Here is a 27,859-nt window from a genome sequence, read left to right on the forward strand (position 1 = left end):
AAGCAGATCAGCGGTTTCCTACAGACAAAAGGGGAGGGAGAGATGAAGTAATTGCAAAGGCCACAAGAACACTTTGGAGGTGATGGACATGTTTATTACCACGATTGTGGTGACAGTTTTATGAGTATGTACATATGTTAAGTGTATGAACTGTGCACTTTAAATGTGTACAGGTTAACATATGTCAATTAAACCTCAATAAAACTTTTTTTAAAAGATGGGCTAAAATGCAAATATATGTATTAACGTTTCCTTTCTTGAACCCTGGAGGCTCATCCCACCTCCAGGACCCCAGCTCTGGAGACTCCTGGCCCAGAAAACCCTGCCTGACCTGCCTTGTGAGGGCTCTGACCTCTCCCGACCTCCAGGGAGAGGACTGAAAACTCCTAGAAGAGTAACTCGCCACGGAGGTAATTTCGGATTACTGCTGAGGCAGCAAAATAAATAGGGTGTAAATGAACCTGTAAGCATAAAAACATACATTATGTGGCTTGTACTCTCATTTTGCTTCTGGAAATCACCACAAGACTGTAAACAATGAGTATGGGGGAGAGCAAGTGGCCATGGGGAGCAAGTAGGGAGGGAGCATTCACTTTGCAGTTTGCATCTTTCTCTAGTATTTAAATTTCCTGCATTTGGCACACAGAGTACTTGAAAAAATAACGATAGTTACTTGGCTAGTGAGATTATGGCCAGTTTTGGTTTTTTCTTTTTCCAAGAAGCGACCTTACAAATATTATCTGGGAGGGAGTAAGGAAGGAAGGGAGAGGAGGAGGAAGGAGAGGGAATGAAAGCAAACAACGACAGAAAAGAAAGTGACCCACAAAACAGGGGCCTGTCCAAGACAGTCCCAAAGCCCCAGTGACTACAATACTATCGCCGTGGGGACAAAGGGAAAAACATGCTGACCCAACAAGGAAAGACAAAGTGTCCAAAGGCACTGCTCGTGAAAATAAAACTAATTTGTTTGGAGAGCTGAATTTCTCGCCTACTTAAAAAATATTCAAAGAATGTACTGGCCAGGGCCATTTTATTTTATTATACTCTCCCTCTCCTACACAAATTCTTAGAAGCTGCTAGAGAATGGAATGGGTAGGTAAGAATGAACAACACTGTGGTGGAAGCTCATGGGAAAGAACCTCCACATGTTTTACGCCTCTTCTGAAGGGTCCCATCTCATCTCACTGATGGAGCTCCCTTGCTCCAGGCACTGCTGCAGAGTCGGTATGCGCAGCACTAGCATCACTGGCCAGTCCTGCACTGGCACAGCCGAAGCATGTTTGTTAAAGAAACATGAGTCATGTCTTTCAAGCAATTAGTTGCACAAGAATATGTTTGCTTTCAAAACCAAATTCTGCTATTAAAAAAAACTATTACAGCTAATAAATGAGTTCAGCAAGGTTGCGGGATACAAGGTCAATATACAAAAATACAGTGTATTTCTATACTCTAGCAAGGAACAATCTGAAAAGAAAAAAGAAGAAAACAATTGCATATGTAATAGCCTCAAAAATACAATACTTAGGAACAAATGTAACAAAAGAAATATAAGACTTGTAAACTGAAAACTACAAAACACTGCTGAAAGAAACTAAAGATATTTCAATATTCCATGTTCATGGATGGGAAAACTCAGTATTATTCAGATGTCAATAATACCCAGCCCTGGCTGGTATGGCTCAGTGGACTGAGTGCTGGCTTGCAAACCGAAGAGTCACTGGTTCAATTCCCAGTCAGGGCACATGCCTGGGATGTAGGCCAAATCCCCAGTGGGGGTGCACTAGAGGCAACCACACATTGATGTTTCTCTCCCTCTCTTTCTCCCTTCTTTCCCCTCTCTGTAAAAATAAATAAATAAAATCTTTTAAAAAATACCCAAAGTTACCTACAGATTCAACACAATCACCATCAAAACCTCAGCTGATATTTTTGTAGCAATTGACATGCAAATGCTAAAATTCATACAGAATACAAGGATTCCAAAGTAGACAAAAGAATTTTGAAAAGAGCAAATTTGGAGTACTCACACCTCCCAATTTCAAAACTTACTACAAGCTACAGTAATCAAGAATTTGGGGTATTGGCATAAGAATAGATGTATAAATCAATGTCATGGAATTGAGAGTCCAGAAATAAACTCATACATCAATAGTCAACTGATTTTTAACAAGGTGCAAGACAATTCAATGGACAAAGAACAATCTTTTCAACAAATGGTGCTAGGAAAACTGGATTTCCATGTGTAGAAGAATGAAGTTGAACCACCTACCTCACAGCATACATAAAAATCAAGTTAAAATGGATCAAAGACCTGACTGTAACACCTAAAACTATAAAACTCTTAGAAGAGCCTTGGCCAGGTTAGCTCAGCTGGTTAGAGTGTATCCCGATGTTCCAAGATTGTGGGTTTGAGCCCTGCTTAGGGCGCACAGAAGAATCGACCATCCCTCCAGCCACCTCCCCTCCGCCCCCTCTAAAATCAGTTTTTAAAAAATTTGAGAAACCTTTTGAGGAAAACATAAGGGAAATTCTTTATAACCTTGGACTAGGCAATGGTATCGTGTTTGACACCCAAAGCACGGGCAACAATAGGAAAAAGCAGATAAATTAGACTTTATCAAAATTTAAAACTTTTGTGCATCAAAGGATACTATCAAGAGATAAAAAAGACAACCCACAGAATGGGAGAAAATATTTGCAAATTACATATCTGGTAAGAATCTAGTATCCAGAATATATAAAGAACTCCTGAAATTCAATAAATACATAGGCAAAGCATTTTAACCGATGTTTCCCCAAAGAAGGCACACCAATGGACAATAAGTACATGGACAGGCCCTCCACACCCTTAGTCGTTAGAGAAAGGCAAGTCCAAACCACTGTGAGATGCCACTTCACATCCACTAGAGAGGGACAGTAACTAATGCTGGCGGGGATGGAAAGAAAGTGGGACGCTCACACATTGCCGGTGGGAATGTAAAGTGATGTAGCCTCTTCTGAAAATGGTTTGGCAGTCCTTTAAAAAAGTTCAACATAGAATTAGCATGTCACCTAGCAATTCTACTCTTCAGTATGTACCCGAAAGAACAGAAAACATATGTCCCCATAAAAACTTGTGTGCAAATGTTCATAGTAGCATTATTCACAATAGCCCCAAAGTAGAAACAGCCCATGTGTCCATCCACTGATGGATAAAATGTGGCATATCCATACCATGGAATATTATTTGGCCATAAAAGGGAATGAAGTACTGACATATAGGACAACACGCACGGACCTTGAAAACATTACGTGAAGTAAAATAATCCAGACTCAACTGGATTCCATTTATACGAAATGCCCATAACAAGCAAATCTACAGAGACAGAACGTATAGACTAGGGGTTGCCGGGGGTTGGGAGAGTGGGAAGGAGAAGTGACTGACTGCAGGTGGGCATGAAGTGGTGAGGTGCTCTGGGGTTAGATAGTGGTGATGGTGGAACAAATCTGAACCATACTAAATCACACCCTTGATAAGTGTGAATTATATAGTATGTGAATTATGTCTAAAACAGCAATAATTTTGTCCTGGTTTTGCCAAATATTAAGCTTCACTGTGTCTGCAATGGCCCCACTGTGCTCTGAGCTCTGGCCCCTAATGTTCCATCTTACCCTGTGCACTGCCCCCTGAAAGGAAGCCCCACTCTCTCCACCTCCTTTTCTGTGTTATACTGTTCTCCGCTTCCCTTGTATCTCTCTGCACCTGAATCCTCCTCCCAAGGCTGCAAATCAGTGGAGCTATATACCATCTACAGTCAAAAAGAGTCTGCAGATGGGTTCACAGTAGGAGTTTTTGCTTTTGTTTTTTAACTGAATTAGCTACCACGAGGAGATTTCACATAAACATCCACATTCTGGCTATGGCAGCTGACTGCCTGCCCAAGAGCCACGCTCCTCTCCTTTCCTGGTAAAACAAGCTGGGTTTTGTTCTGGTTTCTGCTCAGGAACAGCCGGCCCATGGCAGCAGATGAGCCACACCATCCCGCTTACCTTTCCAGAGACTGGTCTAGGGTGGCCACTGGAGCAGTCAGAGTGCTTAGCCACAGGCAACAGAAACAAGAGCAGCTATTTGAGCAGAAGCCAATTAACCGTAGAGCTGATGAAGGTGAGCTTCGGGCCCCTCGCCTGCGACCCTGGGAGTGGTCTAGGTTAGGAAAGGAGCTGTGGCACAACCGCAGGCTTCTGTGCGGGAACACTTCTGGGAAATGTCCTAGCAGAGGCATCCAACCTTTGGTGTCTCTGGGCTACACTGGAAGACAAAGATTGTCTTGGGCCACACATCAAATACATTGCAACACGTAATCACCAAAAAATCTCAAAATGATTTAAGTAAATTTACAATTTTGTGTTGAGTCGAATTCACAGCCGTCTTGAGCTGCCTGTGGCCCGTGGGCCACAGGTCGGACACGTCTGTAAGAGATCTAGGAGAAAGAGACCTGATCCCCCAAGGTCCAGCTTTTGGTCCATGATTTCTTTAGTTATTCTAAACAAATGCTCACATTCATCCTTAATTTTCCATGTGATGAATCAGATGATTCAGATGTTAGAATTAGAGACAAGGGTTTTAAAGCAGCTGCTGTAATACACTCAAGGTGGTAAACGCCAACACACTCATACTGAATGAATGAACGAGAGACCCCAGTAGAGAAAGAGACACTATTAAAAGAATAAAGAACTAAATGGAAATTCCACAACTAAAAATTCAAATAGTTGAAAGGAGGGTGGAAAAGTAAGTGTCCTAGATTCTATGTTGGGGAAGTAGGATTCATGGAACCAAAAATCCTTCAGACACCACCAGGGGCTCAAAGGGCACTAGGGTCAGAAAATACGGGAAATATCCTCTAAAGCCTGGGCTCCAGTTCTGTTTAATGAAACAAAATGCAAAGCATGTACCAAAAAAAAAGAGAGAAAAGTACAAGAAGTGATGACCTTTTATCCTCTACTCTTCTCCTCTTTGCCCTGAACACTGTTGTCCTGGGAGAACACGGTGGCGGTCGGAGTGGCGGTCTATGCTGCTGTCTGTTCAGCTCCAGCTTTTGGTAGATTCTTTCTTGGCACCTGGCTCTAGGCTCTGAATGTGGCTGTTTTATTTGTTTTTTAAATTATGGTAAAAAGCATATAACATAAACTTATATGCTTAAACATCGCCTCTGAACCTTTTTTAAGTGCAGAGTTCGGCAGTGTTCAGTGCGTTCACCCTGCTGTGCAGCCTCTGCGCCACCCGCCCCCAGGCTGAGAGCGAGACCCTGTGCACGGTGCACACTAACTCCCCCTGCCCTCCGGCCCCACTCCCAGGCAGCCACAGTTCTATTTTCTGTGCCTATTGTTTGCACTAAAGATCTCGTATAAATGAAATCATACAGTATTTGTTCTTTTGTGTCCGGCTTATTTCACTAGGCATGATGTCCACAGGTTCATCCATGTTGTAGAATGTATGTCAGAGTTTTCTTTCCTTTCAAGGCTGAGTGATGATCCACTGCATGTATATACACCATTTATTACCCAGTCATCCATCAGTGGATACCGTTTGGCTATTGTGAGTAATGCTGCTGTCTGTTCAAGTGCCTGCTTACAGTTCTTTTGTGGATGTGGTCTTTGACTTCCTCTGAATTAGTCAAGATTCCACCTTGGACCTGGAATTCTAGGCCAGTCTCTGTTGCAATGGGAGGGAGAGAGAACCCCAGCATGATGCATGAGAAGTGCTCTGGAGTCGAGGGAGCAGAGCTGAGCCAACTGGGAACTCAGGAGCAGGTTCCTGGCCCATTTGATGGAGGGCAGTGAATCAAGGACATTGCGGCAAGAAGCAAAGAAGAGTGGGACATCCCCCTCTGCCTCTCTGGGGGGAGACACATACCACTGCCTGGAGGAGAAGAGCAGGACAAGGCAGGCCTCTGTTCCCCAAAAGGGCAGGCATGCTGCAGAGGTGGCCCTGGGGGCTCTCAAAAGGGCAGCCCTGCTGCAGGGGCAGAGGTTATGAAAAGGGAGAGGATGCCAAGACTGGTGCTGTTCAGAAAACCTCAGAGGGGCCTAGGCCTGGGGGCGGGGAAGGGGCGAGGGTCAGGAGTATGGAATGCTCTTATTTGACAGCTGGCCCCCAGCTCAGCCAACTCCCTAAGCAAGGAAGGCACAAAAGCAGAAATTCAAAGGGCAGGCAGGGCGTCAACGGTGCACATCACAGGTCTCAAACCTTGGCCTTGAGAGCTATGCCTTTAGCGTTCCGGTGGGAGGGTGGGCAGACTATAGCCAGTGAGCAAAGGCGGTGTCTGGACACCTGTGAGTCCCTCTCACTGTAAGCAACTTTCAAATGGTTACAGGATATTTTTTTGGTGCCAAAGTGTCTGGGTTCAGGTATGAAATGATGACAGCCTGGGAAGGGCACAGCCAGTAAAGGGAAAATCAATCACTTCTGTGAACTCTGAACCCCTTGAAGTGTAAAGATGACTTAAGGGCACCCCTTAAATGTCAGGTCCAAGGTACGGGTGTGAAGCTTTCATTCCAGCCCAGACCAAACTCAGGGGCTCCACTGACACCTCATGAGCTCAGGCGGGGTGCTGGTTGGGGCTTCAGGCCCCCTGTGGTTAACTCGACCCAGAGGCATCCCTGCTTTGGTGTAGGTGTTCAGAAAGAACTATGCCCTTAAATCCAGAGAACTGGCCCTCCAGACTGTTCTAGGATCCCAGCAGTCTGTCTGTGAGGTCAGCCTGGACCTGGTGGCCGTGATATGCATCTGAGGCCAGATCAGGCTCCCTCAGAACCTGTTAGCTCAGCTTTTTACTAACTTGGGAGCCAGAGCCAAAGATGGTCTGATGTCTCCACATCCCAGGAACGTGCTGTCCCCACTGGCACGTCCCTTGCAGGCCAGGCTCCAGGGAGACTGGGTGCTGTGTACTATCCAGGCTCTCGAGCTCGGGCACTTGGGGTGAAAGTGTCCATTCCACACCCCAGCACTGACCAGACTGACAGAGGAGTCTCTCCATGCTGAGATCCCACAGGAGGTCAAAGGCTCTCGAAGAAGTGTCTGGAGGCCATGTCAGCAGCTAGGAGAAGAAACAGGTTCGCTGGGTCATTCCTGTGTTGTAACAGTAGTAAACGTTTACTGCTCCACAGTAAACAATTCCCATTTCACCCTCACCAGTCCATATGGTACAAAGATAGTGTCATTATTGCCATTTTACAGAGGAGGAAACCAAGCTCAGAAGATCAAGCAACTTTCCCGGGGTCACAGAGCTTTTACGTCACAAAGCCAGGATTTGATCCCGGTCTATGTGACTTCAAACTTCCTGCTCTGTCCACCTCCTTGTGAAGGAATCTTGTGCTCCTGTCTCTCACTCCCGTGGTCAAGGCCACGCCCCTCCAGGGCAGGGCCCAGTGTAGCAAGGAGGAGCTTGAAAGTCTGCTGAACAATGACAGACAGGCCAGTTCCTCTTTGTGATCCTCCATCATTCCCAGGTCAGTGCCTTAACCTCGAGTCATCTGAGACCACCAACGCCGGGAGGTCCTCGGGACTGAGGGCAGATCCTAACTCGACCTGGGCTGCTGTGGGGGTGGCAGGTCACCCACCTGACTCAAACTCACTGGGATCCTAACTTGAAGGCTCCTCGAGTCTGAGGGTTGAAGGGACCCAAATTTTGCCACCCTAAAGCTGTTTTCTGGGATAGTGACTTTAAGCTGTTCATCAAGGAGCAAGAGACTCAGAACGCCTTTGACCCTCCCCCCGTTTCCTGCCCTGGAGGTTCAGAGAAACCTGCTTCAGGAAGGAGACCTCAGGACGTCACCTTAGTCAAATTTGAATTTAGTGCATTACATACAAGGGCTTCAGGCAGGTCTTTGTCTGATAACTGGCTTCGGCCAGGCCCCTTGCCTCCACTGGCTCAACTCTAATGGGTCACCCCAGTTCCAGAGGCCCCCGTAGGACTGGCTGTGATCCTCTTACACTTGCTTTGCCTCTGCCCAGGCCCGCTGCTCTCCCTGGCTCCCACAGCGGCTGCTGGGAACGAGCCCCCGCACCGGAAATCTGCTGGGAAACCACGTCTCAGGGTCAGCTTCCTGGGATCTGACCTACGACCGCAGAACTCTGCCGCCTCCTCCTTTTCTTACTTCCCCTAACTTCTTCACAGCTGGACATTTGATCATTTCCCAACAAGAATATAAATTCAGAGCATATGCTATGTGCTTCTAGTCCACCTCCCCAGCTAGACTAACCTAGCTGTGGTCAGTACACACTAGGACTCCAGTGACCTGAGCATGAAGGCCAAAGTCTGTTCACCCAATGCCCACTGTGCACCCCACTGAGGAAGCCCCTGGGGGGGGGCAAGGGGGCTGGCACAGGGCCTGGTCCCCGTGGGACCTCGGGAGATTCTTTCCAAACAGTCCAATGAGCAGGTTTGGGGAGGTGTGCCCTGCTTACCCACCCCCAGCTCTGAGTCAACCACGGGGGTACAGGTGGGTGTTCAGCTGCCCAGTGACCCTGCTCACCACTGTCTTTGATTGGATGGAGTGGGTTGGGGGGGGCACTTAACCCCTCTTAGGCCAATCAGGCTCTCTTTCCTGAGAATTCAAATGGCCATGGAGTCTGCAGAGTAAAAAAAAGCCGAGGCCTGTCCTAGGATCCCGACCCTTCTCCATTCTGGTTCCTGCTCCTCCTGAGGACTCCACCCTTGCACCTTTATACGAATCCCGCCAGCAGCTTCAGGGAGCCCCATGGATTTCTGCCCCTTGCAATCAGAGTCCACGTAACAGCAGGGTTCAGAAGTATGCTGAGCACCACGGCCACATTCTAGATATGCACCTGGGACACCATTCCCCAAATCTCTCCAACCCTAGAGCTCAATATACAGCCAATCTTCAATCGATGTCTGTGAATGAATGGATGCTGCTGTTACTGAGGAAACATTTGTTACAAGTGGCAAGAAAACCAACACCTCAGAAGTGAAATGGCAGAGTCCATTCTGGGAAGGTCTGTAGTTTGGCCATATGATAGTCACATGGTCACTGTGCTGCCTTGCTCCTCCTTCCCCTCCAGAGACAAAGATGCTGCTCAGAGACTTGCCTGCAGGGTCCCGAGGTCAAAGGCAGCCTTTCACTGATCTGGGCCCAGTTCTGGGAGTGGGGAGCTTTGGTGTCTCCTTCTGGAAGGTGGAGAACTGGACCCTCTGCACAAACATTCCTTCTGGGAGATGCCCAGGCCCCAGGGCAGAGCCTTGGGGGGGACCATAAAAACAAGACAGGCCACAGGACTTCCTCATGGGACTCTCAGCCCCAGTTTGCACAGTGCAAACTCAGGCACAGGGCTGACGCTAGATAACCTGCCCAAGGTCACACAGCAAGAAGTGGCAGGGGTGGAAATGCACACAGCCTGTGTGGCCTCAGGGCAGGCTCCTCTGCTGTATGGTCCCTCCTGGGGAGACAGAAGTGGGAGAAGAGACAGGGCAGGGCTGGCTCACTCCTCCCCAGGCAGTCCACGCCGTGTCAGGGTCACACAAGGACCCTCTATGGGCGATGTCTCAGACGAGCCCTTTGTGCCTTCCAATGCCCGATTGTGCGTTTTGTCATACACTGTGTGCGTGGAGCACAGAGAAGCTGCACTGATGGGGGCAGAGAAGAATGGCCACACTGTTCCCTGTTACTAGCGTATAATCCTGCTGGGCCTGGGGGAGGGATGAGGGCAACAGCCACACATGGGAGCCCCAGGCACCACGGGGGTCTTTTTCTTCTGGGGCAGGGAGGGGCAATGGGAAGGAGAGAGTTGGAGGGCTCATTCTGGAAGGCAGCCCATCGGCCAAAGCCGACTTCCTTGAACAATCCACCCTGCATGCCGGCTCTAATTTACAGCTGGGATCCAGGCTCTAAGTGGCAGGAATGAGACCAGCTGGAACTTGCGACCTGCCCTCCCCAGACAGGGATGGCCCTGGGTGGGTGCCAAGGCTGGCATTCAGACCACAGCAGCTGGTTTCTGGGCTGTCCCTGCTGGCTCCTCACCGTCTTTCTCAGTATGAAGGTCTCAGGACCGGGAAGAATGCAGTTTCCCAAGTGCAATGTTCCACCAGCATGAGCAGGGAAAAAACACGGGGAGCTACGGCAGCTACTCTGGGCTTTCCCAGCTGACCTGCACCTCTACAGGGGAAGGCAAATGCTCAGACACCTGAGCACCCCCAGCTTGACATTCATGAGGGCCCCCACACCTCCAGGTGCTACAGGGCTGCGGTGGACCCTGAGCCAGGACCTGTGACATGGAGCAGAGATGAGCTGGGACACATGGAAGCACCAGTGGAGTACCAGAGAGAAGACTTCTGGTACCAGAGGGAGCAGCACCCTGTGAGGCACATGCCCCGGGTGAGGGGTAGACTGAGACCACGGGGTAATCCGAGTACCTCTCTGACTCAGCCATCACAGGCCTTCCTCCCTCCTCTTCCTTTAGCTGGGACAAACTCAGCAGACACACTCACCCCAAAACCGTACCCCACAGCCCTTCCCCCTTCCTGGCTTGCCCGCCAGGCTGCAGGCCAGAACGCTCCCGCCACCTAGTGGCAGGCCTGAATTCCTCACCTGGAACAGCCACTGGAGCAGAGGTACAGGGCAGGTGGGTGCAGGCGCCTGAAGGTAGAGGTTGCTCAGGAGGCCGCCTCGAAGAAAGGAGAGCTGCTGGGCCAGAGGGGAGCTGTGGGGGCAGAGGAGTCAGGTTAGGGGGCTCCACACCAGTGGCCTGGTAGCCTTCCTTAACACACACACCAGTCTCTGTAAAATGAGGTGGGGGCTGGGGGTGATTCTCATATTTCAGCTTCACCAGGATGCTTGAATCACATCAGTCACTGCTAGAGACAATGACTTGCAACCTGGCTGGGTGGCTTGGTTGGTTGGACAATCATCTCGTACATCAAAGAGTGGTGGGTTCGATCCCCAGTCAGGGCACATGTGGGAGGCAACCAATCGTTGCCTCTCTCACATCAATGTTTCTTTCTCTTTTTTCCTCTCCCTCCCTCTGGTGAGCCCTTGGTGCAACAGCTGTCAGAAGGAAAAAACACTCACGTCATCATCGGAATCACGTGCTCCCATGAACACATCCTACAGTTTTAAGCACACGACCGGGTGGTACATTTGGTCCTTTCCACTGGACAAAGGGGAGACTGAGGTGTTTACCAAGGCTGATTGGAGGATCTGAGTCAGCTGAGGGGAGAATCCGCAAGTCACAGGTCTCAGCCCAGGGCCCCACCGTGGCAGGGGACAGAGTTACCGATGGGGCCCGTGTGAGCCAGTGTTTGGGCTCTGATTACACAGGGCTTTTCTGCCTGTCCTGTGTTTTTCTGAAACAAAAGGGACACCTGAGAAGATTGAGAAATAACAGAAAGGTGCCCAGGATGGGGAAATTCTGGGAAGCAAATCACAAAGGAGGTGCTGCAGAGACGCTTCAGAAACCACGAGAGCAGCGAAGGCCCTGCGTCCGGGGGGGGACCGCACTCAGAGTCACTACGGGCCTGTGGCCAGAGCCTGCACCTCCCCTCATGACAGGCTCCTGTGGGGCCTCTGCCCACTAAGAGGAGCTCTCAAAATCCCACTGCTGGTGTGGGGAGGAGCCCTACAGTGTGCCGGTTGGTCATGGTGACCTACAGGATCCCAGGTCCCTGTGAACCAGCTACTGAAATACTCCATGGGGTTTTAGAGCCTCTGGTGAAAGGGGCTGCAGAAGTCATTTTGGGGGGTTGGCAGGACTTCCTTCATCCCGGGGGAGGCTGGGTCTGGGGGAGGGCGCTCCCAGGGCTGCACTTTGTGACGGCTCCTTTTCTCTCTAGATAATGTCGTAAAGGCAATTAACATGGACTCCAGGAAAGGGAAATGTAATTTTGTGTTTATTTTTTTTATAATGGCCAGACCCATGCAAAGAATATTTCGGACAGCATTTAAAACCATGACTCCAGATAGAAATTTCCTCACTGGTCAGCCCAGCTTTCTTCTCTTTTTTAAAAAGGACATATTTTAATCTGCTAGGAACAGAATGCTCCAAAACAAAGATTCTCCTCCAAGCCAACTCGCTGTTTCCTTGAGCGTGTCCAGGCAATTACTAATTGTATATATTTTTTCCAAGCCATTTAAGTTCAGAGGAGAGGGCGGCTTTTTTCTTGTGTTTTGAAGCTGATCGCTCTAAAACAGACCTTTATTTGCACATACAAATATGTGTGTGCCCCAGGGCTTGTGGTGGGCTCTGCTCAGCTCCACGCTTGGTCACATGGACACCCCCAGGGACTGACCCCACAATGCCTGCAGGGTTCAAGTACAGGGCCCGGAAGGCAGACAATACCCAGGCAAACAGTGTCTGCAGGGCCTCACAAATTGGCAGGATGTGGCCAGGGGCCGTGTGGCTCAGAGGCTGGTGCTGCAGGGACTCTGAAGAGACTGTACAAGCCCCTTTTGGCTCAATGGACACAGTTCCGATTGCTGCTCCAAGGGAGAGACACCCCGGCTGCAATGTCTCCGTGCTGCTATGCCCACCTTTCTGTACATTTTTTGCCACAGAAATTATTAGGCTGCCTCTGAGTTTACAGAGGCCAAGTTAGGGTTCATCTGTAACCAGCAGCAAGAGATGGCAGAAAGGGTGACTCAGCTGTGCCCTGGAGTGAGTGGCTGTTGGGAACTCTGTGCCTAAGGCTGGATGAGATGTGGGAACTTTCCCCCGCGGGCTGGGTCACAAATGCTACTTCACCTTGCAGACTGGACTCACGGGCCTACTGCCATCAGTGGAAGGGACAAGGTAATGGCATATGTATAACTGCAGCCTGGCACAAGGGCCTTCCTGCAGACACTGCCCAACCTGAGCAAGAGGGAAGGTTCCCACAGAAGCACCTGGTGGGGAAGGTGAGTAGAAAGGGAAGGGGCAGCAGGTGTGTGCTCAAAACCCTTGGGTCACAGAATCAGCTGCCATTAAATTTGAGAAAACCCTTGCCATGCTGGCAAGTCACAGGCACAGACACTGGGTCCGAGTGGGTGCTGGTGTCTGCAGCTGAGCCAGCGCTGAGGTCGGAGTTGTGCTGGGAGTGTCAGAGGACCCAGAGTGAGAGGGGCGGAGGGAACCTCTGTCTCAGCAGGTGCCACCCAGGTCTGCTGAGCACAAAGCCCCAGCTGTTGACCCTGGGGTTCCCAGTGAGAGAGGTTCTCACCGGGACAAGGAGCAGCCAGTCAGAACTGCCAAAAAGGGGAACTGCACAAACAAGGGGGGAATGCAGAGGGCACTGGTGTGGGCTCCCATTCCTGATGACACCTGGCTGAGAGTCCTCCAGTCTTTCCCTCCCCACCCGTCTCAGGGCAGCCGTCCCAGAGGGCAGTTCTCCTGATGCCTTGGAAATCCCAAGCGATGGTGGAGGGATAAACACCAGTGTGGCTGTTTATATAGTATCAGTTTCTGTGCCCCTGCCAAGTGACTCAAATGAGAGCTTAAAGGCCTCGGCAGAACAGAAACCAGTAACGCTCAGAGTGTTCATGCCTGCTTTTCTTCTTTTTCTTTCTTTCCTTTGTTAGAATTAAGCAGCACTGCCCAGTCGGAATCAGAGACCGCAGCAGCAACCCTGCCTGTGGGCTGTTTTCAGGGACAGCTGCAGCCCGTTGGGCGGCTCAGTCCTGTCCGCCCGACTCGAACTGCTAGATTTATTTCACAGGCCTCGACCCCAGCAGCCAGGAGAGGGAGGTGGTCCTGGCAAAGCAAGGGACTGACATCCACACAGCTTGGCTAGGTTCTCCTGCTGAGGCGGTCATAGAGAGAGGCCCCGGCCTGTGCACCAGGTGACCTGGGAACATACTGCAGACACGTCACCCACAGGATCCCCCCACCCCCACCCTGCAGGGCCAGCAGAGCATACGGAGTAAGTCGGCAGACAGGCCCCCCTTCCCTGGAGCTTCTCCTGCCTCCTGGCCCTGAGTGGGCCAGTCCTGAAGCTTTTCCACTCAGGTGACCGGATTTCCTTTTGAACTGTGGTCAAGGGAGGAGGAGAAGGGCCAGCTCCGGCACCAACTCTGTCATAAAGGCATGTGACTGGCCCCGAGGAACTGACCTGAGGTCACACATCCAGCTGGGTAGTGACTGAGAGGGGATGGCCCGGGCCATCTCCGATCCCATAGCAGTGGGCTCCGGGGAGAAGCGTTCTTGCCCAGAAACCTACGCAGGCCCAGTCTGGGAGGACGTGGGCTCAGACACTGGGGCTGCCCTCACTCGCTCTGCCATTGGAGCTGGATAGGTCGCTTGCTCTGTGCCAGGGCTTCCCACGGAGAACAGTGGGGGAAAGATAACACTCCTTTTCACAGAATGGGGAGAAGTGACTTTATTCGTAGAAGAGGTTTTGAAAAACTGCTTTCACTCTCTCTCTCCCTCAAATGATTAAAAATAATACATGTTCGCTATAGAAAGTTTGGAAAACACAGGAGTATAATGAGGAAAATTAATATTACCTGTAATCACACAGTGTTAAAGTTTTGTATGACAAGAAAGGGTAACATTACTTTTTTGAGAGATTAAGTGATCTTTTATTCTCCCTTCATTTTAATGTTGTTTCTGGCTAAACACAATGGGATAATTATTAAGGACTAGTATCTCCCACTCTGTGTCTGAACTTGAAGTCCTTGGCAAAAACAGGAAATAAAAGATGACTCCAAGGCTAAACGGGTGACCTTCAGGAAGTAGCCCTTACCCACTGCATAGCAGGGGCCCCTGACCTGACCATGTGCAGGGCATCCCTCCAGAGAGCCCCTCAAATTCGAGGCACTGGCAGTGGGGCCCGTGATGCTCATTAGCATGCTTGAGGGAGGAGGGCCTGAATTCCTTCCTCCAAGGAAGCCGGCCAGCCACCTGGTCCCATTTGGCAGGGCTGCTCGGATCCAGGTTGCTGCTCCACGGGCCAGCTCATCTGTCAGACACTTCCTGAGGCTCATCCAGCCCGGGACAGAAACCCCGCTGTTGGCACAAACCATGGTGCTACTCAGGAAGCGCCTTCCTTCTCCTGTCCTCCCTGCTCTACTCCCGCCCAGCCCTTCACTGCCTCCTCCTTTCTCTGGCTGCACTACCTTTCTTCTCCCTTCACTCCCTTTCCCTCCTTTTGTTTCTTTTTTCTTTTTTAAATCTATTTTACTGATTATGCCATTACCGTTCTATTTCCCCCCTTCATTCCCTTCCACCCTGCACACCCCTCCCCCACCATTCCCCCTCTTTAGTTTATGACCACGTGTCTCAAGTTCTTTAGATTCTATATTTCCCACACTATTCTTGCCCTCCCCCATCTTATTTTCTACCTACCATCTATGCTACTTATTCTCTGTACCTTCTCCCCCCTTCTCCTTCTCCCACTCCCCTGTTGCTAACCCTCCATGTGATCTTCAGCTCTATGGTTTTGCTCCTGATCTAGTTGTCCTTTTAGTTTGCTTTTGTTTTAGGTGTGGTTCTTAATAACTGTGAGTTTGCTGTCCTTTCACTGTTCATCTTTTTTATCTTTGTTTTCTTAGGCAAGTCCCTTTAACATTTCATATAATAAGGGCTTGGTGATGATGAACTTCTTGAATTTGATCTTATCTGGGAAGCACTTTATCTGCCCTTCCATTCTAAATGAAAGCTTTGCTGGATAGAGCAATCTTGGTTGTAGGTCTTTGGATTTCATGACTTGGAATACCTCTTTCCAGCCCCTTCTTGCCTGTAAGGTCTCTTTTGAGAAATCTGCTGACAGTCTGATGGGCACTCCTTTGTAGGTGACTGTCCCCTTATCTCTTGCTGCTTCTAGAATTCTCTCTTTCATTTTAATCTTGGCTAATGTAACTATGATGTGCCTTGGTGTGTTTCTTCTTGGGTCCAACTTCTTTGGGACTCTCTGAGCTTCCTGGATTTCCTGGGAGTCTATTTCCTTTGCCAGATTGGGGAAGTTCTTCTCCTTTATTCTTTGTTCAAATAAGTTTTCCACTCATGGCTGTTCCTCTTCCCCTTCTGGTACCCCTATAATTCAGATGTTGGAACGTTTAAAGATGTCCTGGAGGTTCCTAAGCCTCTCCTTATTTTTTTGAATTCTTGTTTCTTCATCCTTTTCTGTTTGGTCATGTTTTTCCTCTTTCTGGTCCACTCCTTTGATTTGAGTCCCAGTCTCCTTTCCATCACTATTGGTTTCCTGTGCATTACCCTTCATTTCAATTAGTTTAGCCTTCATATGTTCCTCTAATTTGTGACTATAATCAACCAGTTCTGTGAGCATCCTGATCACCAGTGTTTTGAACTGTGCATCTGAACTGTGCATCTGAAAGTTCTTCATCGCTTAGATTTATTGGCTCTGGGGCTCTGAGGTGTTCTTGAGCCATGTCTTGATCTGTTTGTGCCTGTTACAAAACGTACAAGGAGGTGTTCACCAGGGCGGGGCCACCAAGGTCGCTGGTTTGTGATGCTATATGTGGTGTCGGGTCAGAGAGAGGCTACCCAGGTTGCTGGTTTGTGATGCTGTGTGTGGGGGCGGGGTCAGAGAGGGACAATGGTGGTCCCCTCTGCCACTTTCCGCCACTGGGGCCTGCACGGTCTGTCTCATTGCTTCGCTCCTTCACCTGTTTATCTGCGCTCGAATGTGTGACCGTGGTCAGCCCTCAGTGGGTCCACCTGCTACTCCACACCTGGGATCCGCCTATGGCTGCTGGCGCACCTGGGTTGTGTGCCTGTGTTGCGTGCCCCGGTTGGTCCGGTGGATCTTTCCTACCCGACCCCACTCCGCTGCTGGCTCTGCCCCTCTTACTGGTTTGGCTGAAGGGTTTGTTGTTGTCAGACTTCCGTGTAGTTCAATTTTCTGTGGTTTGGCTGTGTTTTTGTTGTTAAAACTTTGTTGTTTTTAAACTTGGTTGTGTGAGAAGGCGCAGTGCTTCCACCGACGCCTCCATCTTGGTGGAAGTCCCCTTTCCCTCCTTTTCTTCATGTCTTTATTGGATGCCTTTTCAATTTGGCAAAGTGAACCTTTATCAGTACTCATCTACTCAGGCCAAATCACTCACGTCACATCCAGGGGTGTGTCCCAGGCCTCCAGACAAACCTTTCTGTGTCAGGATATAAGAACATTCTGTGCTACACTTTGTAATAGGGGAAAGCAGGAAACAACGCGGACAGCAGGAAAAGCGAGGGCGAGGGCGGCCTGTGCCTGGCACTGACGCAGGGCAGCGGGGTTTCTGCAGCCGCATCACCCTCACTGCAGTGTTTAGGCCTTGTTTAGATCCTGATTTGAACATCTGAAAACATTCATAAGACAACTAAGGAAATCTGAACACTGACTAATATTAATGATATTAAGACATTACTATTTTTTAGGTGTAATAATGGTATTGATGTAATGTCTAAAATAATAATTCTGTCTTCTAGAGACACAAACTAAGCACGTACAGATGAAATTATATGTGTCTGGGTTTGCTTAGAAATCAGCTTGAGGGGACAATGCTAGTGGGCAGGGGTAGAGATGGAACTAGACTGGCTTTGAGTTGGTCATTGTTGAAGTTGAGTGCTAGGTACACACAGGTGCACTGCACTGTCCTCTCTACTGTTGCGTGTGCTTCGCACTTTCCATGATGTACAGTTCTAAAGGAAACACATCAAAATGTTATCTATTATAAAATAAGGTGGATTTAGAATGAATGGAATAGATATACTAAAGCCCTGAATAGCTGCAAAAAAGAAGATTGCTGTGTTCAAGTCCAAGGCAGCTGAAGGGGCACCTGCGCAGGCTGGTGCGGGTCATCGGGTGCCCCGGCCTGCATGGGTGCCCCATGGGTGGCCGCCGCACTGAATCCTGTGGGCCTTCTCTCTCTCTCTCTCTCTCTCTCTCTCATTCTTAGCGGTATGGACTCACAGTTGCGAGTGTGGACATTACTGTCATAAAGTTTTGTTTTTTTTTAAAGCCCTTAAAAGAAACATAGTCAGTGGTTATGTGATGACGATCATACATTTATTTCCAAGAGAAGAACAAGCTGTCCTAATGTTATACCCAGCATAAATCATGGCCGGGGACAAACTTTTCAGTGTTAGCATCACACACAGATTGACAGAGTGTCTTGAATGAGTACATGGCGGTGATGCTGACGTGGCGGAAAACTGCTGATGGCCCAGAAAGTGGCTCCTGTGTAGATGGAGACACAACTCCAAAAGCAGGTGGCATGAGTGTGACTAAAGTTATTCCATGAAACTCAGGTATGTGGGAGGAAAAGCAATGTGAGTAGGTAAATGCACAGTCTAATATTTGCTGAAATGCAAGGTTAAAAAAATTAACTATTGTTAGACATGCATGGCTGTTTCATCTCTGTCTCTAAAAGCTGACACAGCCAAATGGGCCAAACACAGCTTTGGATTTCCTCCTCTGGGGTGCACCTAGTCACGGCCCCATGAGGGAGGGGCCTGGTCATGCCACACAAACATTTACCTGAGGAACAGCTCCTCCAGGTGGTTACGGGGTTTCATGTGTGAATAGTCCAGGATGCAAGGCAGGGGGTGGCGCCTGGGTAGAAACGTGGTCTCTCCGGGGTGGACTGATGGGATGACCTGCAGGGACATGGAGAACCTCTCCACCAGCTCCCTGGCAAAGCAAGGGATGGGAGAGTCGGGTCAACAGGCGCACCTGGTCTGCAGCTGGGGTCTGGGGGTGGGGGTGGGGGTACCGAACCAGAGGGACAGCGCCACCTACTGATGGAGGAAAGAGCCCACAAGCTACAGACTAAGCTACAAGCTACAGAGTGGAACTCTTTCCACTCTGTTGTACATCTGATTCCTCCCTCAGTCCAGGAGCCTGAGGTCCTGGTTACAAAGCCCAGTGCCACCTGTTGGCTCTTTTCAGTTCCGGTGTTCACTGAGTGTCCGCCATGTGCCGGTGCCAGGTGGTGGAGGATGAATCAGGTGTGGGCTGCCCTTGCACCTCCCAGAACCCTGCAGCAGGTGAATGGGCCACAGAGCCGAGACATGGGTCATCCAGGGTCAGGGAGAGCATCTGCACCTTGAAGAAGCCCAAACTTCCTCTGGGCAGCAGTCCTCAAGCTCCGTGATCAGGAGGACTCCCTTGGAAGCTGCTAAAATGCAGATGCCTGGGCCCCACCTGCTCTGTGAGCTGACTAAGTAGACCAGAGCTGGGCCCACGGACAGCGGACGAGAGGGAAAAGAGGAGGGGACACAATCTAACTATGCCGGCAGGCGCACACTGTCAGGGCTAGTGACCCAGTGAAGGGGGAACAGGAAGGGGAAGGTAGCTGGGATGATTCCTGGGAATGAGGTAACTCTGTGCCACAGAGGTGGGTGGAAAAGCCAGCTGCAGAATGGGAAGTGTGTGTACATGTGTAGGTACACACACGTTCATAAATACACGAAGCACCCCCCCCTCCCAGCAGACACATGCAACTCTGATCCAGGGTCAGCCTTGGGCAACAGGACTGGGGAAGAGGAGGCACTTCCTGTTTACTTCACACAACTGTGTTCTGCTGGATTTTGTAATGCACTTAACTACATTTAACTACAGTAACAGTGGCAACAAATTAAACCAGCTGTGGGTACTCGTCCCCTCCTCTCACCAGAGGACCGCCCACACCCAGGCCCCCGGCTGGGCAGAGACTGAACTCGGAGGGCCACAGCACCTGGGGCTCCCAGGAGGCTCTGGGGCTCCCGCAGCCGGCCCTGCAGAGGCAGCAGTGAAGGGGCTGCCCACTGCTGGCCAGGCGAACTCTGCTGGCTTCACGTGAGGTGGCCCCGAGTCAGGGAATCCCCTGCATTACAGGGTCGCCCTGAGGATGAAATGGCACAGTGAGGGGGTGACTTGGGGAGATTCTGATCCTGTGGCCTTTCAAAAGCAGCCTGGGAAAACCAACACACAGACGCTAAAATAGTTTTCTGTTTTGTTCATTTCTTTGCTGTCTGAATAACTGTGACTTCCAATGTTGCTTTTACAATTTAAAAAATTATTAAAAGTCTGTAAGAAGTAGGCTCACCTGTAAAAGGGTCTTAACTCTGTCACCAGACCACTGTTCAAAGGGACTTTTGTGATATTAAATATAACGTCTGTCATTCAGAGTTCTGAGATGACCCTCATTCAACTAATTAAGGATTTCCTGTGCAGCCCAGAACTGAGGATAAAGGATGCTGTTGTGGTTTAACTGTCCTCCCTCCCCGACCCCAGCATGCACATAAGGTCTTTTAACTTGAAGAAATAAAGAATATAGGACGTTGTCCATTCAGAATTACCAGACGGTCCGTCGCGTGTGAGCAGACAATCTGCTTAGGATGCTCAGGGTCCTTTCTGAGGGGCAGTTGTGGCAGTTTTATGACTTCTGGTCACAAGCAACTTGTCTGTCTGATGTGAACAGCCCCAGCCTCAGCCCCTCCTCTCCAGGCCTGTGCTCCTCCATGCTCCACACCCTACTCAGGAAGGGAATGGGCTGCTGGCTTTGTGCATCACAAAGTCATTTTCTTTGAAGTAGAGAGTTGGACTGTCCCAGCAAAATGATCCCATATCAAAACCACCACCTCAAAGTGGCTGTTGTCAAAAAGGCTTTCTCACGGTCCAGCTTGAAAATGTCATATGCCCAGAAAATTGTTGGCAATTGTAAAGCCTGAAACTCCTTCTGCCTTAAGCCAGTTGTCCAAATAACTCCCTACCTGTGAGGACTTCAAAATATCTAAGCCATAACTTCGGGAGCCCTGGATGTATGTAGTAGAAAGTTAAAGAACTAGAATAATGATTCTTGCTAGAGAGATTTTTAAAAAGTTCAAGTCCAAGGCAACTGGGAACCTGGGAACCAAACCCACAGGCCCCAACTTAGACAGACGAGTGCTTTCATCACTTTTGATGTCACCAAGGCCTTTGGCCCACATTTGCTGGTTCCACTGTCTTCATGCCCCGCCACCTGCACTCAGATGCATGGTCTGACTTGCCCAGCACCTTTCTCTGGGGACCCTGGGCAGCCTGTGCGCAGTGCTCAGCCTATCTGGCCACTTGGATTTGAGCAGTGAGAACTGGCAGCGGGTAGAATGCAGGGGCCCCTGAGTCCAGGCCAGGTCTGCACCGACCCGTCTGTTTCTGTGATGAGGTTTTGCGGCAGCAGTCATGTTCATTCGATCGACATGTCATCTGTGGGACTGATCCTGCCACCACAGCAGAACTGAGTGGTTATAACAGAGACTGTGTGGCCCTCAAGGCCTAAAATATTCACCATTTATAAACTTTCCACTACGTGTGCGCATCCCTGATTCAGGCCGGAGACAATTATCAGAAAAACTTCAAAAACAATCAATGGTAAGCCAAAGTGCCACTTGTAATAATCTCTGGGCAATAACAACATTCGGGGATCCCCAAAGTGGACAGCCTCAGCAAGTGGATGCCAAAGGCAAATGTCACCTGCCACTGCATGGACCAGCACTGGACACCATCACAGACTTACAGAAAAGCAAAGCCAGGACAGGCAGGCAACCTGCCCCCAGTGACACAGCTGAGGTGGCTCCCCTCCTGCAGCCCATCCTGGCTTCCCCTTAGCACACGGCTTCTGAGAGAGGGAGGGAGGAAGGAAGAGAGGAAGGAGGGAGAAGACAGACAGAAAAGATCTAACCTGACTCCACTTTCCACTTCAGCTACTGCCCATTTTTCACTTTCACTCTGCTCCTCCTGTTCTCTGATGAACCTATCCCAGCCAGGTTTGCCCAAAGCCATCCACCAGAGCTGCTCTCGTCAAGGTCAATGTTAACCTCTAGGTTTACATTGGGCCTAGAGGTTTCGCCCCTAGATGACCTCTGGGTTTTGCCCTTGGGCTCCTGTCTCTTCTCTCTGTGTAGAGCAGGGGTGTCCAGCCTTTTGGCATCTCTGTGCCACACTGGAAGAAGAGCTGTCTTGAGCCACATATTAAACACACAAACACTAATGAAAACTGATAACCAAAAAAAAAAGCTTTTAAGTAAATCTATGATTTTGTGTTGGGCCACAGTCATAGCCATCCTGGGCTGCACGTGGCCCGTGGGCCGTGGGTTGGACACCCTGGTAGTTGCTCCCCCAGTCATCTCACTCAGTTTTCTGTCTTTAAGTGTCATTGTACTTAGGAACTCCCAAACTTGCCTCTCCGGACAAAGCATCCTAACCGCCTCCTTGATCCCACTTCTAAAATCCCCCAAATGGACTCCGGATTCTACCCCGCCCCAGACAATGACAACCTACTGCTTGCTCAGGCCCAAACCCTTCAGGACTCCTTTAATTACTGTCCCCGCTGTCTCTCCTCAGCACGGTGGCAGAGGATCCTGTTCAGGCAAATGGTGGCAGCTCACTCAGAGGAGAAGCTCTGGCATGGAGCCCCTACTGAGCGCCACCCCCCACCCCCCACCCCTGTGCTGATCTCCTCCCCCTCCCTCCCTGGCTGCTCCCCAGCACACCAGCCGTGGTCTGGTCTGGGGGTGGGGGCAGGCCCAGAGCTGCCTTGCAGACCCTTTCAGGCATCTGTCTAAAAGTCATCTGCTCACGGAGGCCTTCTCTGACCCCTCATCCAAATCTCCCAACCCTCCCCACGGTCCTGATGCCCCCCTCTCCACTTAATCCTTTCTCACTGGCACTTGCCACGTAGCTTCATTCAGCGGGTTCACCATTAGTCTCTCTGCCTTGACAGCAAGTGATATGAGGGCAGAGATGTCTGCTTGGCTTTGTTCCCGCTGTGTCCCCAGAGTCTGTAACAGAGGCTGGCACCGGCACTGGGTTGACACTCAGTAGAGGTTTGTTGGATGAGTGGATGGACAGATGGACAAACACGCGTGTGGCTGAGCTAGTAACAGGGTACCCTGAAGGTGGAGTCATCTGCGGTCCTCGGGCGCCTCCGAGACTCTGGCACAGACGAGTCCACCCTCCTCCAGCCAGTGGGCTCACAGATGCCACCCGCAAAACAGCACGGAGAGTGGCTACCTGCTTTTCCCCAGACAGGGACGGTGAACAATGTCACGTGGCTCTGTTCTCCCCTTTAAAGGCGTTTTCATTTAGACTTTGGTCTTGTGCAGTTACTGTCCCCAGAGACCCAGTTCTATAAATGTGGCAGACAGTGGGGGCAGAGCAGGCCATGTTTCACATCTGTGTCCTCAGAGGCCCACACTGAACCCCAACACACAGCTGGTGAATAAATATTTCTTGAATCGATTAATGAATGTGGGTTTAAGAAGAGGAGGCAACCTGAGGACTTGTAAATGATAAACAAATCACTGGCTGAAATTGTCCAAAACCCAGAGTGTGGCAGACCAAGTCCATTGCCTGGAGATGTGGGCACAGAGGTACCCCCCCCCCCGCCTCCCCACCTGCGCCTGCCCCGCCCCATATCCTCCCCATGCCCCTTTGAGTCCTAGGGACCCACCCCTCACCTAAGCCCCCACTGCATCCCTCCCTTTCCCCGTGTCCACCCTCCCCACCTGTGCTCAGGTGTGAGAGGCAGGTCCTCCTCATCGAGATCCAAGGAATCAGGATCAGGACAGCCCTGCGCGAGCAGCTCCTTCCGCTCCTGCTCCAGCGCCTGTTCCCTGCAGGGAGATGAGAGCCGACGATGGGGTCAGTGCTGTTCCTGGTGGGTCACCCAGCTCTGTCACTGGGCTGTAGGGACCCCCAGAACACGGTGAGGCCTAGGAAGGAGGGACCAGGAAGCTGCATCGCCTGCCTCAGAAATGTATTTTTCTGCAGGGAGGTGCTGTGCTGCATTGAGTGTTATATGTGCACACGCACAGAGGGGCGGACAGGCCTCAAAAAGGACGATTTTCACCATGAACCTTCAAAAGTGCTTTTGTCCGTGTACCTTATTTTGGCATTTGCTTTTTTTTTTTTTAAATCTTCACTTGAGGACATGCTCATTGATTTTAGAAAGAGGGGAAGGCAGGGAGAGAGAGAGGGGAAGAGAAACATCAGTGGGGTCGCCTGTTGTACAGGCCCTGACTGGGACCAAACTTGCAACGTGGGTTTGTGCCCTGACTGGTAATCAAACCTGCGACCTTTTGGTTTACAGGACAATGCTCCAACCAACTGAGCCACACTGGCCAGAGCATTTGCTCACTTTTTAACACACCCTGGCCTGTGTCTAGCTAGCCCTTTTGCTTCTCCTGAGGTCCAGCTGCATGGCCGGGAGAAGCCCTGTGCTCATTGCTGCCTAGAGCTGGGATGCTGGGCCTGCATCTCTGCCTCAGGTGGCAGCCCTCCAGACGCAGCTCAGCCCTCACCCTCCCCAGCCTGTGCCCTCAGCCACAGAGACTGGAGCCCGAACTTCTCCCAACAGCCCCTGAGGGCTTCACTTCCCACTTCAACCAGCCCTCCAGAGGCTCTGCTGCCAACCTTTATCTTGCCGAGTCCCTACTCCCTTCCCTGCTCTGCCCTTCTCTGTCCTTGTCCCTCGGGCTGTTGAGGGAGCCCTGACTGCCCGGCAGCCCTTGTCCTGCCCCTCCCAGTGCTTGCCCTGGCTCTGCCCACTGGTCTTCAGTTCTCAAAGGTTTCTCCCCTCGAGCCTGGACCTCTGTCTCAGGTTCAGACCCCTCCAGCTAGCCGCTGACTGCACGGTTTCCAGCTTGGTGTGCTCAGGCCCACCAAGTCCCATTTCGCCTCTGTACGTATGGTCATCCCTGCCACCTCCCAAACCTTTTGATCCACCGAGGTCCAAGGACAAGGACACCTCTGGGGAGTCTTTCCTGATTCCCTGGTCAAGTCCGGTGCCACAATCCCAGGACCCTCTATAGCATCTCTGTGGCCCTGGAATCACTGGAATCATGTTAATTTCCAGGCAAGCTGGGGCTGCACAGTCATCTCTATATCCAGCACCTGGTCAGGGCCCCGTGCAGAGCAAGAACCTCCCAGTGCTAAGGACTTGGTGTCTCCAAGACCATCTTGGCCTCTGCGAGGGACTGATTCTGATTGGATGTGACTTTGGCCTTTAGAAAGTAACTTCTGTGTGAAGTGAGGCTCACTGCAACACCATGGAGATATCGGATGTGAAAGCGATGAAGTGCTATGGGGAAATGAGCAAAGCATGCTCCAGGGTTGGTGCAGAGCAGGGCAGCAGGAACTGGTACATCTCGGTGGAGGCAGGAGGCAGGCTGCACGCCTGTCAGAGCCAGCACCTTTTCAACTTCTAACACAGCTCCTGAAAGGCACCTGAGAGACTAACTCTCCCCTTCCCCAAACTAGCAGGGATTAGGCAGAAGGAAGTCAAGACAAAAGAGGAGCCAGACGAGGGCTCTGTACATGGGGTGGGGGTCTCCGCTTGGCCATGATCCTCACCTGTTGACCTGGTTGCTGTTTCCCATGTTCATTATTAATTCAAGCATGTAGGGCCCTCTGGGGGGCGTGGGCACACTGTGGGGGGAGGTAGGCTGCTTTATTCCGAGAGGCATTTGATGTGAGTGTTAGACTAGGACAACCTCTGTGAAATTACTGCCAACCCCACAGACGCGACACCCCATGATGGACCCTTTCTTGAACTCACCTCTTCTCCTGCAGCAAGCAATCTAAGCTGTTGATGTAGCTTTGTGAGTCCCCAGGGGTGAGCTGGAGAAACAGGTTATAGGAATGGGAAAGAAAGAGAAAGACAAAGTAGAGGGAAAGGAGAATAAAATTTAATCTAAATTAAACCCTTTATTTTTGTTAACTTTTCTGAATAGGCAATCCAATCACATGACTAAAAAAATTTAAAAGCCTGAAGTTATTTAGTAAACCATTTCCGCTGCCCCCCCCTCCCCGCCCCGGAATGAGGTCAGAGACACTCTGTGCACAGAAGAGTGGACAGAAACCTGTCACAGCCCCCACCTTAACACAAAGGGCAGCGCACCCTACGCCCCAGCCTGCGCCGAGCCCTTTGCGTTTCGCAGTATGTCTCGAGGGCTATTCCATGTCAGTCCTTCTGAGACAACTGAAGGAATTCTTTCAGGGCACTCTGGCATGTGACTAGAGCAGAATTTATTACTTCCCTGGTGGTGGCCATTTCAGTGACGGACAATCTCAGGCTATCAGAGACAAGCGAAGCCCTGTTCTTAGAGTACATTTCCTTAAGTGTCCCCACTATCTACCTAGCAACAGCAGTTCGCTCTGCTTGTGAAGTTCATCACAAAAGTGTCCACTCAGGAATCTAAGTCTAGTGGACCGCAGTCAGCTGAGTCTCTGTGCCTAACCCTGGCCCAGCTCCAAGGTCCTTCCTTCTCCGGGGCCATAATCCCCACCATGGCTGGGAAAGCCTTGAAGGGCCCCATGCAGGAGGGGCACCAGATCTGGTACCGCCAAGCCACCTCTTAGCAAGAGTTAGGAGTGGAAATAGAGGGAGAGGGGTAGCCCAGCCTTTAGGGCCCAAGGACTGCAGGGATATTACAGGTATATGGCTGAGGAGGGATGGTCCAAAGGAAGTGGTCACAGAAGGACAGCTGGGATATAGCCTAGGAGGAGTGTCAAAAAGGGGTGTCTTGGGGGTGATAGAGGAGGGTCACTGAAGATGGGTGGCGAGGAGAGGAGGTACCCACCAATGGAGCTGCAGCCTCCTGGCTTGGGCCTGCCGTGTTCCAGAACAGCTCCTCCAGTGAGGCCAGGTTCCCCTGGGGGACTGAGACCTGGGACTTCTGCTTCAACTCCGAGGGCACCCAGCAGGCCAGTCTCCTTGGGCTCTGAGGTCCCACCGTACCCACCCACCTGTGGGCTTGGGCCCCCTTGCCAGCTTGCTGAACCCTTGGAGTCAGGAACTCAATAGGAGGGGGGCTCCAGTTGGTGGGAAACATGTCCCCTGTGGCCTGCATCTTGGGCTTCTTCGACGACTCGGCAGTTGCAGTTGAGGTGGGGCTGCAGAAGCACTGGGTGGGCCTGCAGATCCTCTCATGGTGGGGATGGTCCAAGTCACTGTGCTTCTGGTTGGGCAGAAGGATGGGGGCAGGGGCAGCTGTCTTGATCCCTGTGGACAGGATGAGTATTGCAGTGTTCTCACCTGACCACCACCATCTTATTATGCTGGGTAAGGACAGGGGACAACTCTGGATTGCTTGGGAAAGATGCATGGGAAACCTTAGCCATGGGTTTTCCATTCCCGTGTGGCCCCAAACCTCCGGCGAGTTCTACCTATGCAGGTGAAAGATACCTACCTTCTCTCTGAGGAAGGGCTAGCACAGTCTTCTGGGACTTGGCCATCTGAAAACTTCTGGGAGTTCTGTCCTGGAAGAAACTGTCTGTCATGTGAGGTGAGGTCAGCCTCCAGAAGAAAGCTCATGTTCTGGGGCCCTAGGTTCCCAGAGGGGAGGGTCCGGACCTCTGGTACCCGGGAGGGCAACCCCCTCCCGCCCCACCCAAGGACTGACCATGTGCACCATGAAGCTCAAGTTGCTGAGGTGATGGGGGCTTGATCTGACCGCCCTTTCAAGGATGTGATGAGCAAGGGTAAGGACATCAACAATTTTAAAAACCTGTATAAAATTAAAACTAGTGGGTTCAGCAGGAAACATGTTCTGAGATGACATCCTGAGCATCTTGCTTATTTGGTGTCATGCCTGACCAGCTGTTTGCCCACAAGGACTGGGCAAGGTTGTCCCCAGCACTAGCACAGGCTGGTACACCATAGGGCTCGGTGCATTTCTGTTCAATAAATGAATAATTTAAGCAGGCCCAGGGTCAGATCCAACAAGCCTCCTCCGGTGGTAGGGACTGCCTGTCCCCAACTAAGATAGATTATGACACTTACACAGACATGTCTCATCACATCAAGCCCAGGCTCAGATAAACAGAAATGAAGGTGAAAGGCTAATTCTTGAATAAGCTGAAGAGTCTAATGATCAAAGGAAACAGTGTCCAGAAAAACAAACACTAACTCAACAAAGGTTCATACTCAACAATAC

The 27,859-nt window shown here is 50.6% G+C and overlaps 1 protein-coding gene across 1 annotated transcript in view; it reads right to left on the reverse strand.

Annotated features, from left to right (window-relative positions):
• The window catches only part of FAM178B (family with sequence similarity 178 member B), an 85,767-nt gene extending 58,580 nt beyond the window's left edge, over positions 1 to 27,187 (reverse strand). The window contains exons 1-7 of the mRNA XM_053664673.1: positions 27,113 to 27,187; positions 26,504 to 26,925; positions 25,480 to 25,541; positions 23,429 to 23,536; positions 18,441 to 18,593; positions 10,585 to 10,696; positions 6,992 to 7,076 (exon numbers count right to left, since the gene is read on the reverse strand). Of these exons, the coding sequence (XP_053520648.1) occupies positions 6,992 to 7,076; positions 10,585 to 10,696; positions 18,441 to 18,593; positions 23,429 to 23,536; positions 25,480 to 25,541; positions 26,504 to 26,925; positions 27,113 to 27,158 (988 nt within the window). The 5' untranslated portion in view covers positions 27,159 to 27,187. The remainder of the gene's footprint in view (positions 1 to 6,991; positions 7,077 to 10,584; positions 10,697 to 18,440; positions 18,594 to 23,428; positions 23,537 to 25,479; positions 25,542 to 26,503; positions 26,926 to 27,112) is intronic.
• Between the last annotated feature and the right edge of the window lie 672 nt (positions 27,188 to 27,859).

Source organism: Artibeus jamaicensis, unplaced genomic scaffold, assembly GCF_021234435.1.
Source record: "Artibeus jamaicensis isolate MK-2021 breed Jamaican fruit bat unplaced genomic scaffold, CSHL_Jam_final contig_384, whole genome shotgun sequence".
Lineage (NCBI taxonomy): Eukaryota > Metazoa > Chordata > Mammalia > Chiroptera > Phyllostomidae > Artibeus > Artibeus jamaicensis.